Raw genomic sequence first — 15,364 nt, forward strand, 5'->3', positions numbered from 1 at the left:
AGGATTTAGGAAAGCCAAAGGTGATATGTTGTCAGTCAGGAGACAGAGGCAGTACACAGCGTAAAAACTAATAAAAATAAAACTCTTTAGTAATAATGCAGACGAATAGAAAGAAAACAAGAAACACAAATAGTCGTCATGTCAGTGGCTGAATTAAACAACAAACTGCATAATATAGGAAATGATAATTAGGAATTTTTAAATAAAAGGTAACACTGTATTGATTAGAGGTCGGATACGGATTAATTAATCTTTTTTAGATATACAAAACTGGGAGAAGCATTACACGTATATTAGAAGTAAACTAAGATAAAAGAAAACACATAGAAGCCAAAACACCATCAGAATTCCATCTCTCTCTATGGTTGGCCCATCAAACTGTGAAGCGCAAAAATCTGGCACTATTTTTGCTCTGTGTGACGATGATAAAATAATCTTACACTCAGAGTAATATAGATAAAATAAAAATACCCCATAAATAAGCCAAAAAACATGCTTGGCCGATTAAAGTTAAAGGCAGTAAGGCAGTAAGAGATAAATTGACGCATCACTTAAATCAGATCTACTTGGCGCTAAAGAAATATTTCAAAACTTATAAATGTATTATCATACGCAACATAAAAGCTACGAAATAAATAGATAAAAGATATTTGGATACCTCGTTTCATTATTACTTGATACTTCGATAACATTACTAATATGTATGATTTGAAAGGGATGTTGAAGAGTTAATAATACAAAGAAAATAATTTATCATTTCATAAGTAACACTTTACTATTGAAACTTTTTCAATTATTGTATTTATATATGTGAAAAAAGCCGTTTTTACATATATATTTTTCTCTACAAGTGGGTTTTCTCGTCATCACGAGTTATTGTATTTTATTTATCGCATCACAACCTTTAATGATATTACATTTATGATATGACAAAACATAATGATTTATTACTTATTATATGAAAACATATAATGGTGTTATACTTAAAACATGAAAAAGCTTAATGGTATTATATTTGTAATATGAAAACGGTTAACGACCTTATAGAAATGATGTGAGAACAATTGATAGCGTTCTATTTATGATACGACAACACTTAATGATATTGTAGTTTTGACATGACAAGACTTATTGGAATTCTACTTACAGTATAACAACACTTAAGAGTGTTGTATTTATGATATATGATAACACTCAATGTATTATATCTTTGAAATGACATCACTTAATGGTACTGTATTTATGATATAAAAAACACGTAATATCATTGTACTTATGATATGAGAACACTTAACGGTTTTGTACTAATAACATGAAAACAACCAATGGCGTTGTATTTATGATATGACAACATTGAGCGGTATTGTATTTATCATATGACAAGAGTTGAGAACATTTATCACTAATATATTTATGATACATAATACTTAATAGTATTCTACTTATGATACGACAACATTACATTGTATTTATGATATAAGAACAATTATTTGTATTGTTTTTTATTGTATTGGAGTAATTAATGGCGTTGTATTTACGGTATGAAAATATTTAATCGCTTTGTGATTATGACATTAAAACAGTTAATGGTGCTGTAGTTTTGATTTAGAGAGACTTAGTGGCATTGTAATCATGATATGACAAAAATGAATGGTATTGTATTAGTGATATCACACCATGTAGAGATACATTATTTTTGATATGACAACACTTAACGATGTTGTATGTATGATAAGACTACACTTAATGGTATTGTACGTATGATATGAAAACACATAATGGTGCTGTATTTTTGCTGTGACAACACTTATGGCATTGTATTTATGATGCCACAGAACTTAATGGCATTGTATTTATTGTATGATAACACTTAATAGCGTTGTATTTAACAATATAGCATTACTTAATATTGTTATTTTTATAATATAATGATACTTGATAACGTTGTACTTATGATATAATAAAACTTAATGGTAATGAGTTTATGATGTCACAACATTTTATTGTATATAGTTTTCGATATGACAGCAGTTCATGGTATAGTACTTATTATATGAAAACAATTAATGGCGTTGTATTTATGATATGAGAACACTTAAAGATATTGTATTTGTGAAATGACAACATGTAATAATACAACATTTTTGATACACAAATGCTTAATGGAATTATATGTATGATATGAAGACACCTAATGGTCATGTTTTTATGTTGTGACAGCAGTTAATGGAGTTGTATTTATGATACGAGGACAATTAATGCGTTGTATTGGTGATGTGACAACACTTAATGGTATTAATTTTATTATAGGACAACACTTAATAGCATTGTATTTATGGTATAATATTACTTAATATTAGTGTTTTTTATTATTTAGTGATACTTAATAATGTTATACTTATGATATGGTAACACTTAATAGTAATGTGTTTATGATATGAGAATAGCTAATGGTGAGATATTTATCATATCACAACATTTATTGGTATCATACTTATAATATGATAACACTCAAAGGTATAGTGCTTATTTTATGAGAACTAATAATGTTGTTTTATATATTATATGGAAACACTTAATGGAACAAAAATTATGGTGTGACAAGATGTACTGTCGTTTTATTGTGATATGAATAATCTTAATGGTGTTGTACTTTGACATTTCAACAGTTAATTGTCTTGTATTTATCATATGGCAACACTTAATGTCATTACAATCATGACAAGTGAACAATTAATGAAACTGTATTTATGATACGTCAACATTCGATAGAGTTGCACTTACGATAAGACAACGCCTAACGGCGTTGTATTTTTTTGACATGACAAAACTTAATGGTATTGTATGTATGACATGAAAACATTAAATGGTGTTGTACTTATGGTATGACAAAAAATAATGGTACTGCAATTATATAACGAGACTTAATGGTGTTGTATTTATTATAAGACAGCACTTAATGTGGTTGTATTCATAACATGTGAACAACTAATGATATTATATTTATGACATGACAACACTTAATGATATTTTATTTATTATATGATAATTCTTAATGGTGTTCTATTTATACAACAAGCTTTTTATATTGGCAAGCTTTCTGTTAATTATAGCTTTCATAATTTTCACTATTTTATTTTTCATTACAAATTATATTTTATTATAAAATTAAATATGCACTGTTTTCAGTTTTCTGTACGTGTCAAAAAATCAATATACTTAATAAATGTAGGTATATTTCACTATCCAGTGGTTTCTTATTGTTACGTCTCTATTTACACTTTGAAGAGAGTAATTTATACTGTGAAATTATTACTCTTACATATAAATTACGCTTTTTGACTATCTGTTTTACTAGAACCTACTTGTGTGTAAGTCATTGTTTACTTAGTTAAATATTGGCTCTCATAAAATAAGAATTTTCACGTGAAATTTCAGAAGTGTTGGGAATTTATTTCGAAACACACTACCAAAATGCAAAACCCTGACTTCAAGAGTAGAAGGAGAGGATGCGCACAAAACTATTGCGCAGCCAGCTTGATAAGACTCGTTTCCACGATAGTTCCCAGCGTCAGTTTGTGTTGGTCAAAAAGGTTCGTACGTTCGTAGCTTGTGACAGCTCACCTAAGAACAATACTTATTTGTATACCTTCGAAAACAACAGTTAGCACTAAACGCATTCACGTTACTACAAATTATTTTAGACGTTCACATGAGGAAATATTCCACTGTGGGATTCACCACTTACCTAACCCATGTCTCGTCGCAAACAGTCGAATCCCAAACCAATAAAGCGTGAGTATGTGACCGTAAAATAAGGATACATATATTAAATTCATACATTATATCTAATAGTCATTATTTTAGCAATTATAACGTCCATTTCTGAGCTTAATTCAATAACTTTGTTCTATATTATTGACCAAGAAATATAATCAGTATTTCGTATATGTAAAAAATGTAAATATTTCGGTGTGTTTTGTTGCGCATGTACATTTCCTTCAACACGGTGCTCTTACTTGTAAGATAATATGTACACCTAAACATGCATACACGTGTGACCGCTAATATAGATATAAATGTGTGCTTACATTCTCATATGTTTATTATTGTATTCGTGTAATGTGCTGTGTCCTGCTTTGAAATTTATATTAGTGTGTTGTAATAATACGTTGTACTAATAGGTGTTTAAACGTTCACTGCGGATATTCGTTGTGAGAAAATACTAATGTACATAAATGTCCAATCTTTGTTAATAATTTTAAGAACGTAACTTATAAGAGAGTCGAGATTATTATTTTGTTCCAACGTCGACTAAAACCCATTTTTGAACAACTGATTAATAATGCAATAGGTATGTAATGATTAGCTCACAGAAAAGGTAGAAATATGTCGTTCGGGTTCCGAGCTATACTCTCACAGACTATCGAAACACGTGGGAGAAATCACAGACGTTAGTCAACCATAAGATCTATCTCGTTAGTTGTTTCTTTACGTGAACTATGAAAAGAACCGTAAGCGTTCGAATAGGAAGTAGTTTCAGATAAATATTTAACGGATTTTATTTTAACAAAACTTCCTAAGAATTATGTAAAGATTATTATACTGTGTTAGGGGTTACTGCGTTGTTTCTTATGTTATATTATGTGTTAACACATTGTAAGGATGAATAAATAGTGTTGCCGATTTTTTGTAGTATGAACAAAAGACCTATTACGTCACACTTGTCACGAACGTTTTCCACTGGTGTCTTTACTTTCTTCTCACATATTTAATACAATTCAAGAACATCATGAAGTCTTTTCCTTCATCACAGTAATAAAGAAATCGAACAATATTTTTATTTTAAAGTATGCTAACATTTTTCATACAGTTGAACGATATATTCGAATCGACGGTTGCGTATTACAGCAAGTTACTTGTCGTACCCACACACATACACGTGTGTGTATGTTCATATACATACGTATATTCAATATTACATGATAAATATTATCTTTATGTGGAAAGTCGTGAGTTAATATTGCTGCTTTACATCTAACATTTTATCGCTAAATATTTTGGTTTGTTTTTAATTATTTTGTCATGAACTTATATTTAAAAGTTTTCGCAAAATTTCGTATATCATATATTCAGGTGCTGTTAAATTCAAAACAACAGAGCTGCCTGAAGATACATTTTTTTTTACAATATTCCTCAGTAGGAGATTATGTGTATGAAAGGAAAACAAAGACGCTAAACGTATAAGTAATACTTACGAATGGAAGTTAAAGACGTTCTCCAGAAACGTACATAAGAATATTTCGTGTTGTTAGACGATATTCGTTAAAATTATCTTTCACGCCTCGTTTTACTGCCCATTCCAAACGCTTAAGGTATCCTTCATAATTCCAAAGAAATCGTACTTATAAACATATATTTGAACATTCTGCCACAGGTACCTCTTTTTGTTTTTTCGATAACACCTACATCTGTATTAAAGATCTTCCAATGTGAAAAAAGCACATTGACCCGTATTTTCTAATCACGCTTATAAAACGTTGATTGTGTTTAGGGGTGAGTAAGAAAATCGTTTCAATTTTAAGTCTATTAGTAACGTTTTATGTGCTAATCACTGTTGAATAGGTATTGAAGATAATGGCAAAGTTAGTAAAAAGAACTGAACGTTCATTAGATCAGGAAATACTGTTCTGATTGGAAAACGAATATTAGTTATAGGAGAATAAAGGTATAGAAGTAATAGTTACTATGAAGCAGTAAATAAGCTTTATGAACTAATGTTTAATTATTTGTTTGCTTGAATTCATATATTGTAATCTTTAGCCGACGAAATAGATATCTCAAGTGACTATGAGAATTAACACGTTTTAAGAATACAAATATCAATAATGTAAGAAACCACAGTGTTAATGAGGGCATTTTAATGCATACGCGGTGATGTAAAAGAAACAGTTACTGGTAGAACGAAGCTCAAGAGAGTACACTTTGCACTGTACGTACTAGTGTAACCTAGTGCAATGATAAAGCAGGGTTCGTAATGGTAAGATCTATATCTGAACATAAATATTCTGCTGTACTTATCTTCAGGTTCCCATTTCGTTTATGTGCACTTATAAGAAACACTAGGAGCTAATGACCTTGCAGTGATAAAAAGTGTAGACTATTCGTCTCAAAACGAAACTTTTATATTGATGACGATGTATCTGTTTTCTTATTTTTATAACGTTGTCTTAATGAGAAAAAGGGGGAGAAAACTGTCCCCGTACAGTCTAATGTAAAAAGCCATGCTTTGATATAAACTAAGCGACGTGAAAGAGATAAACATCGAACATTTGCTACGTCTGTTGCAGTCTTATCTGTGGTGGACATCTTTCTAGCTGCTGAAGGCGCCATCAAGATCATGATATGCTATCAGACAGTGATGTGGCCAGTCTGATCACGAAGGCAGCACACTGTTGGTCGATACGTACACGCGGATGTATTTATCACTTTGTATATCTTCGAGCTACTCCTTCGATTATGGATCAGAAGTTTAGGGTAAAAAGTCACGGGAGAAACAGAACAGCACGTACAGAAAGTTACAAAAAGATTATTCACTACTTAGATATGTTTTATGATAAAATTATTGCATGCGTAACGCAACAGAAACGTGTTTCTACATACCGAAATATGCTGAAAGCCCAAAACGGTATATTACTAGTTACTTGTAAAATTATTATTGTTTTTTATTTATGTAATTCATCGCAATGGTATTACTAGATTCTGTCACGACAAACTACAAACACAAATCATTACTCAGTTGTTTTGTTGATGTTAAAGTCGTTATGTTTTTCTGTCATCAAGAAGACGGCTTTTGGGACAGATAACACACGTGTTAAATCTTAGTTTTTCGGAAATAACAATAAATAAATAAATTGAAAGTTTGAAACATGTATAAAATTGTTTACATTTTACGAAAATGTAGAAGTTATGCAAAACAAACAATCACCAAATAGCACGTGTTCACTCTTACCCAGAAGTAGGCGTTTGTTCTCTGACATTCACTAAGATCCCCAAATCAGTTAGCTCTATTGAAACTGTCCAAATCCAAATTGTTATGTATTTAAACAAACTCTCATAAGTATTTGTTATCTTTGCTGGATAAAAAATGGTTGTTAGTGTTTGAATTAATTCACCAGTTTTCTTACTAAGACTATTTCTCCCTCTTTCCTTTTCCTTTCGTAACTTCATTGTACACAACTTTTATGTTTTCTGTGTTGCCTTTGCACGTGCACACCAACCACTTATTATCACTGGAAGCTAATGTTTTTTATGCTTACTATCTTCACACGGGTATAAAGTAAACAACATGAACTACATTTGAACAACTCTGATAACAACTTCATTAAAGGGGAGGATATGGAATAGAAACATAAACAAATTAATGTTAAGTTTAACACATATTCTATATATATCACTTTTTTATTCTGAAAATGAAAAACACTAGGTGTTTCTTATTGTAAAATTTATTGCGTAAGTGTTTTATGCATTGTCCATCAAATCTTTACGTATTTTTCACACGTAGTTTCAAGTTAGAATCCTTACCTTGAAGAAGAGATGTGAAACTATTACATTCAAGATATTATTTGTGTTTAATAATTAATAAGGAAAAAATACCAACTTTTTTATTTTTCAAGAAACTGTGAGAAAGAAGTTGGTTGGTGTAAGAACCTTTATCTAATAACTGTAATAATTCATAAACTATCGAAGGAGTGAAGATGAGGGCGCTGTTACATAGCCACGTAACTAGTAAGTTTGAAATTTTAATGATGACGACCACATTCTTATACAATTTTTTTACGAAACTGAACGGGAAGCAATACCATAGAGATTTCTGTCAGTTTCATAATAGCTGATATGGCAAGTAAAGAACTAACATGTTATACTGATGTTGGGTTGGGAAAGTCGTTATTTAATGTATATAAAGTTGTCGAACTAAAGAACCAATTGTTGTCCTGAACTTCTTATCACAATATGCTTCATCCATAAATCATAAGCTCCCCATAACACAGTGGTATGTCTGTGGTCTCACACAGCTTGAAACTGGGTTTCGATGCCCGTGGTTGGCAGAACACAGATAGCCCTTTGTGCAGCATTGTGCTTAATTCCAAACAATCATTCAGTCATTAATAAATCACAATTACCATTTCATCTAATAATTAATTAAATTAATCTAATATATCTTCCTATGTAGGTATATGGAAATTTGGAAAACAGATCTTTTCATCGGATGTTTCAAAAGTCTTTATTATCATCAGTGTTGTAAAGTGGATGTGGAATTTCAAAAGCTTCCTGAGTGTTTAGGTCGTTTGTTACGTGTTATGATGACAGGAAATAAAAGTTAAATCATGATCAATCATATGCTATCTCTGAAACTATCAGTCTCTGGTAAAATCTATCAATACGTAAGTCATAGAGCACAACGATATTACCCCCAGAAAAGTTGTTGGTCTTATGAGTTTTGCTACAATTTGGTAGACTTATAAATGAAGTTATTTCCCTTCGGTACACAGTGAGTTATAAAATTATGGGTATGGATGACTTTAATTTGACCTTTATATTATGATGTTATGGCAGGATAAATGGTTTCTGACATGTTTATATATCCTATGTCAGCAAATATTTGATATTTTACACCTTCTTCAGGCCTGGTAGGGCCAGGTGGTTAGAGCACTCGACTCGTAATCTGAGGGTTGCGGGTTCGAATCTCCGTCGTACCAAACATGCATGCCATTTTAGCTGTGTGGGCATTATAATGTACAGTCAATCCCACTATTCGTTGATAAAAGAGCAGCCCAATAGTTGGCTGCGGGTAGTAATGACTAGCTGCATTCCGTCTAGTCTTATATTGCTAAATTAGGGACGGCTAGCGCAGATAGCCCTCGTGTAACTTTGCGCGAAATTCAAAACAAACCAAACAAACACTTTAACAACAATAGGTAAAAGCGACGACTTTTGACCGCTCCTGTAAAATGGTTAGAACGAACTGATCCAACAGTTAGATAAGCATTATATATATCTGTTAATACTGAAGAACATCAGTTTACAAAAACGTTAATTAACTGAGTAATCGCAAGTCTAATGTTTCATGTTAATTCATCGACTTCAAATAATTCATCACGAGTACGTGGCAATTTTGTTACATATCTCTTCATGCGTAATTTTACAAATACAGTAATTTAAAAGTATATATTATAATGGATAATATAGGTAGAATTTAATGTATATTTAGACGTTTGATAACTACTGAACACAGAACTTAGGCAAGTATTTCTCATCATTGATCCTTTATAGCACACACTATGAAAATACGATAGAAAAACTTTTGTTTGAATTTTTTACTTAGATAAATCTATAAGGCACATAAGATATGTTTTGTGAAATATATTTTGGTAGATCATATATGTATATATTTTTTAGAAGTAACATTAAAAAAACAATTAAAGAGGCCAACATTCGCCTACGAATGCAGTACACAGACTATAAATCAGAAGATTCGTGATTGGCTTTAGGTTGCCGAAAAGAAACGTGCTCCTCGTTTTAAGGTCGTGGGAGTACTCATAATAAGAGTGGCAGTCAAATAACACTGTTCGGTTACATAAGTTTGTTTGTTTGTTTTTTTTAATTTCGCTCAAAGCTACAAGAGGGCTATCTGCGCTAATCGTCCCTAATTTAGCAGTGTGAGACTAGAGATAAGGCAGCTAGTCATCATCACTCATCGCCAACTCTTAGGCTACCCTTTTACCAACGAATAGTGGGATTGACCCTAGATTACAACGCTCGAAACACATGTCAGAATACAGTGTGATTAACTCAACTTAAAAACTGAAACTTTAGAATTCCTCAAGTCATAACTAGACAGACTTACATGCATGTTGTTATATTATTTCACACACAAGTGGAGAAGCTGATTGGTTGAAGTGATTTGATATGTTCATATAATATTCCTTTGCAAGTACCGGGATGACTGGAAGAAGCTCCACAATATTATGTGGATGATTCTTGTTTCGTACAATAAATTTCAGTAATGCCCATAATGACATAAGCTGCCTCATATTTCGCGCTCTTGTTCTCTGCCTTATCTTCTGGAATGTGACCATGTGCATAGAATATTTCAGTGGTGATAAAGAGTTATTTTATAGTACGCTAGGCGTTCGTGTCGGTTTAGTGAGTTGTTCTACTGGTTTTGTCTTTTGTCCGCGGAGAAAGACGTTTCTGTCAAGTTCAACTTGTTGTGAGTCTCATGGACTTGTTTGGAATAGGACGGAAAATGTGTCATGAGCACCACCAATTTCTAATAATGAAACTTCCGGATGGTCATAGTTATTTATTGAATGCACTAGTAATGAACATGTCCTTATCAACGTTGCTACGTATTAGTGCTTTGTCTTTGCATTTTGTGATGTAATTTATGTAAGTTATAGCGATATTGCATTTCTCCATGGCTAATACTGAAATCCCTTCATTCTTCTAATATATAAAATGCATAATAACTTGAAACCCCGGAACCACCTTCGTATTTTTGCTTAGTAACAATAATTTGATGAATACAAATGTTATCTTAATTCATTATTTTGATACGGATTTATCAAAGTAAATTCACTGGAATCGAACCCAGACAAGCATTCTTTACACCTTCATCGCTACAGAACTTGTTGGCTTTCTTGTCAAGCTACTTCTTTTCAGACTTACTCCCAAATTATTCACTTCTTATTTATACATTAATACGATTCATAATGCCATTGTATAATACGATAATTAAACAGTGGTACAGGAACACTACTACAGTGGTAAATGGGCACTCTTTTAAAAATGATTTTTAAGTATAATCTGGTATCTCATTTTTTTACATTTGTTCAGCGTGTTGGTTGAAAGATTGTTGCAAGAGTTTAAGATTTAAAGATTGTTTTAGTTTTAAATTATGAGTGTGCAAAAGTTTTTATTAACCTCAGTTAACTGATTCCCTTTTCAACAATAATACTAGATTGTAATAATGCATTTAACATTGCTTGAGGTATATCACCATAATGACGCATTTGACATTGCTTGATATATACCACCGCAAATAAGCTTTAAGTAGCAAGATATTATCCATGATTAGAAATTTATCCTTGAGTGATTCTCTGTGACTATAAGTGTGCACAGGACCAGATTTAGTTCTATGATAACATAGTAACTGAACGTTCTAACAAAGTATAACACAGAAGTGTGGTCTTCTGAGTAAAACGTGGCGTACAACTCATACATATCGTGTAACTAGAATAACTCCCCACAAGCATGGACAACAACTTGCTGATAACACAGGTAGGATGTGCTTTATCAACGATCGTTTCTAATGTAATATTTAAACAAGCTAGTGACGAAGACAAGTTTACGTCAAACCTCTATTTGCAAACATAAACTGTCTACAATTCATAGTGTAGTTTGTTTGTTTTTCAAAATTTCGAACGTTTCCACAAAATGCGATTTCATGTGTAGTTCTTAATGGAATATTTTCTCTACATTGAAACTCGTGACAGAAACTCTAAAAGCATCAGTAATTATTAATTAATATAAGTTAAACTGTTGTTTCGAAGTCTTAAATGATATGAACTGCAACGAAGACTTTTTTTATCGTTTAAAATAATCTCTACAAACTTGTCCACCAGGGCATACGGAACGACACGACAGTATCGATTAACTATGAACAAGTATTTTGTGTACACTAGCAGTTTTCCGTTTTTTATTAGTGTTAAGCACAAAGCTCCACGACGAGATGACTGTTCTCTGTTCAACGCAGATATCGAAATCCGATTTTTAGTTATATAAACATTCTTACCGCTGGGTCACCAGAAGAGATACATTTAAGATGAAACTTGACAAAATCAAAATAATCTGACTTATATTTGCGTTTATAGCTTACAAGGAAAGCTAGAGATACCGTTGCGTGTTGGACAAAAAAGCGATTACGCCAAGTAAGGAACTTCTAAAGTAATGTCGGTTTCACGAACACGTGACTAACTTATAGAGGGCGGGGGTGTATTTGATAAACTCTGCTGGAAATTTGTTGAATTGCACATCTCATAAACTACTTCAATTCTTCCTGTAGGAGGAATTGGAAAACAGCTGTTTCAAAATCTCTAGCGGGTAATATTACAACAAAGTTAGATTTCCAGGAACGAAGCTCTTGAAGTGAATAGTTTCTATTCAGCATAATATAACATGTAATATTAACAAACTCCTACTCTCACGGTTTAAACATTTATTCGTAAACGGAGATCCGAACTTTCACATCCGTTATAATTTCAACGGCGTATGTATTTACTGCTAATATAATATGTAATGTGGAATATATAGTATATTTATGCTCTCAATTTCAATACTCTTTCTTGCTAAACGTATATGCATACATGTTTACTTTTATTTATTTAACAGTTTAAAACTAACTTCTTCAATTTTTTTTCTTTCTACGAGCACTGATCCAAAAACTAAAGTTTCGACATAACGAAAACGAACATTGCATGACATTAAAAACTATTTTAAGGTCTTTGCTGGCACATTTGCTAAGCAGATAAAGGTTGTCTTTCCAGGTATTACTCATTCTAAGAAGACTAGTTTTTTAATTCAAAAGTGGCTGTAATGTTAAATATTTTCAAGACTAATAAATTCAGCTGTTTAGTTGCAACCATGAACTCTCTGATCTATGTCATTAGGGCAGAACTGTTAGAATGTCACTTCATTGACCTTCTGTCTTCTGTATCGACTTCCATTTTTCTACTACTTTCTAATTGACCATCTAACTGAAACCATAAGAAGGAATCTGCAAACCAAACAATAAATTCTATATGACAGAAATCATTTCGAATTTCTTCTTATTTGCTTTCTGAAGATGATACCTAAATCTAAAGTCCATTTGATACCTAGCAAAAGGTTAAACATTTGTTGTGAGATTCAAAGCCAGCCAAATAAAAATAGATTCTTTTGTATTATTCTACTTTTAGAGTTAAAAGAGTGACTTAATGAACAGTAAATTTATTATAACTTATTAGTACTGATCATTTATAAGTTATTTTTTTAAATAAAATTCTGTTGAGACCAGTCTAAACAAGTACTTAATCTGTCAAGCAACGATTTCACTGCGTTACTGAAGTAACGTATATTATATTTAATAAAATTTTGACTGATTGTTTGGAATTAAGCACAAAGATACGCAATGGGCTATCTGTGGCCTACCCACCACGGGTATGGAAACCCGGTTTCTAGAGGTTTGAATCTCCAGACATGCAGGTGCGCTACTGGGGGTTATTTCATAAAGACTGCATAGATGTGTGTCATATAACGTACCGTGATAAGACAACCTGTAAAGAAAACCGAAATAATTTGAGGACGGCTTGTTTCTTCCAGTTATTTTTCTGTGGTAAGTATGTATTTCGTAGAGAAATATAATTAAGGTCTGTATCTTGCTATACTTCAGATAGTGTTTTTTAGACTTGATCTCCTGTTCAGAAGAAATACTCATAACTAGGTACTAGGTATAATACAATTAAGCAGATACAATTTTCTGTGTTGGTGATATCTGTACTACCTGTTAGTTTATTATTTTAGCTAAATATAGTATACATATTTCTAATGTAGTCACAATAAAAGAAACGTAATGAATAACATATTTTTTCTTTTTTTACTAATCATATACTTTGAACATTTTTCTCAAAAATTATATACAAAAAAATATTTTCATTCAACAATTGAACTAAGACATTCTTACTACTTACAACATCCATTTATGTTCCTTAGGTGTGTTAGTTGCCAATGGTATAATGGTAAGGATTTTAAGAGTGTCTAATAAAATATTTTCTTGGATCAGTTTCTTGTACTCACATATATACGTTACATACTTTTTTTTTTCCTGAGTGGCTACAAGGATTAATATGTTCTTACTAGTTTTATACAAATTTATTGTTGACTTGTATATTACTAATGTCTTGTTTCCAAAGCACATTATTCATAAGTTTTCTGTTGAAATAAAACCAAGTATATTTTTGTTTTAAAATTCAGGACCCTACGTTTTAGCTGTACAGGTATTGCAGAGTTGAAAGATCAGCCGATATTAATACTATTGTTAAAACAAAAACTGAGAATATTTAAGGACCCGAAATATTGGACGTTTAGAAGTCAGTGAAATATTATACTCATTTCAGAACTCTAATTGTAATAATCTTGAAAAACGTTCATCTAATATAATTGCAAGTAAAATATTTATCATGAATTGACTTGCAACCTGATTATTAGAGTAATTTATATTATTAAAATATATTCAGAAAGCAACGTACAGTTTTTAGCAAAGCATCTTCTCGCTTCATATGCTCCTCAACTCGTGTACTCCCCACTTACAACTAAGTGTACGTGATATACGGCTAATACACTATATTTGTAATTACATTGTTCCTGTAATTCCCATGTGTTACCAGTAGCCCCTCTACATTTTAGCCACGTGATATTACATTAATATCAAGTATCATTGTTCGTAATAAAATGGTAATTTTAAAAACTATCTACAAATAAGTATTACACAAAACACTATAAAAATAGATTTAACTCTAAATAAATTAAATAACAAACAAACAAACACTGAAATCTCCTATAATCTGACAGTTAACACAAATACTTTTAATAAAATCATACTGGACTACAATCTTACTTGGAACACAGTAATGAACAGACAGTGGCGAAGTAGTTCATTGTATGTGTAAGTTTGTTTCATAACTTCGTTCAAGGCTACGCTAAGCTGCGCGTAATCTTCCCTATTGTTGACTAACACGATAGATGGAAGTCAGAGAGTTTGTACTACCCATTACCAACTAGTAGGCTATTCTAATCTGATCGAATATTAGGATTAACTATCAAATAGCACAACCACGGCTTTAAATTGCGGAGTGTGTTATTGAAGCAAAAGGTCTTGAACCATACATCTTCGGGTTTATGGTTTAGACACGCTAACTTTTAGACCTAGAACACTAAATTTCATAGAATACGAAAGCAGAAAAGTTAGAACAGTAGTTTATATAAATAAACAGAAATATAAAATAAATGTAAGCTGCACAAAACTCACATTTCATTCGCAAAGCATTTATTTATGTTTTCCTTATGTTCTATTAATTGCAAGTAGTTTTAAATTAATTTATTTTTTTACAAAGCTTAAAGACACCTTTTAAGGCTTAAAAATAACATATAGTCAGAAATAAAGGCAAAGCAGTTGCATTTAAACTATATTTTTTTATTATAATCTGCCTAATATTGCACATTTTATATCTTCTTGTAATGTATGTATGTGATTTAGCATTTCAGC

General features: G+C 31.5%; 1 protein-coding gene across 3 annotated transcripts in view; it reads left to right on the plus strand.

The window, feature by feature from the left end:
• Positions 1–3,548: 3,548 nt before the first annotated feature.
• Positions 3,549–15,364, plus strand: part of LOC143232115 (uncharacterized) — a 43,504-nt gene continuing 31,688 nt past the window's right edge. For 2 of the 3 annotated variants that reach the window (XM_076467199.1, XM_076467202.1), the window contains exon 1: positions 13,285–13,435. In XM_076467199.1, coding sequence (XP_076323314.1) covers positions 13,300–13,435 — 136 coding nt within the window. In that variant the 5' untranslated portion in view covers positions 13,285–13,299. Of the gene's footprint in view, positions 3,796–13,284; positions 13,436–15,364 lie in introns of those variants that run through there. The other variant, XM_076467200.1, reaches the window with a different exon arrangement.

The sequence above is a fragment of the Tachypleus tridentatus genome, chromosome 11, assembly GCF_004210375.1.
Source record: "Tachypleus tridentatus isolate NWPU-2018 chromosome 11, ASM421037v1, whole genome shotgun sequence".
NCBI lineage: Eukaryota > Metazoa > Arthropoda > Merostomata > Xiphosura > Limulidae > Tachypleus > Tachypleus tridentatus.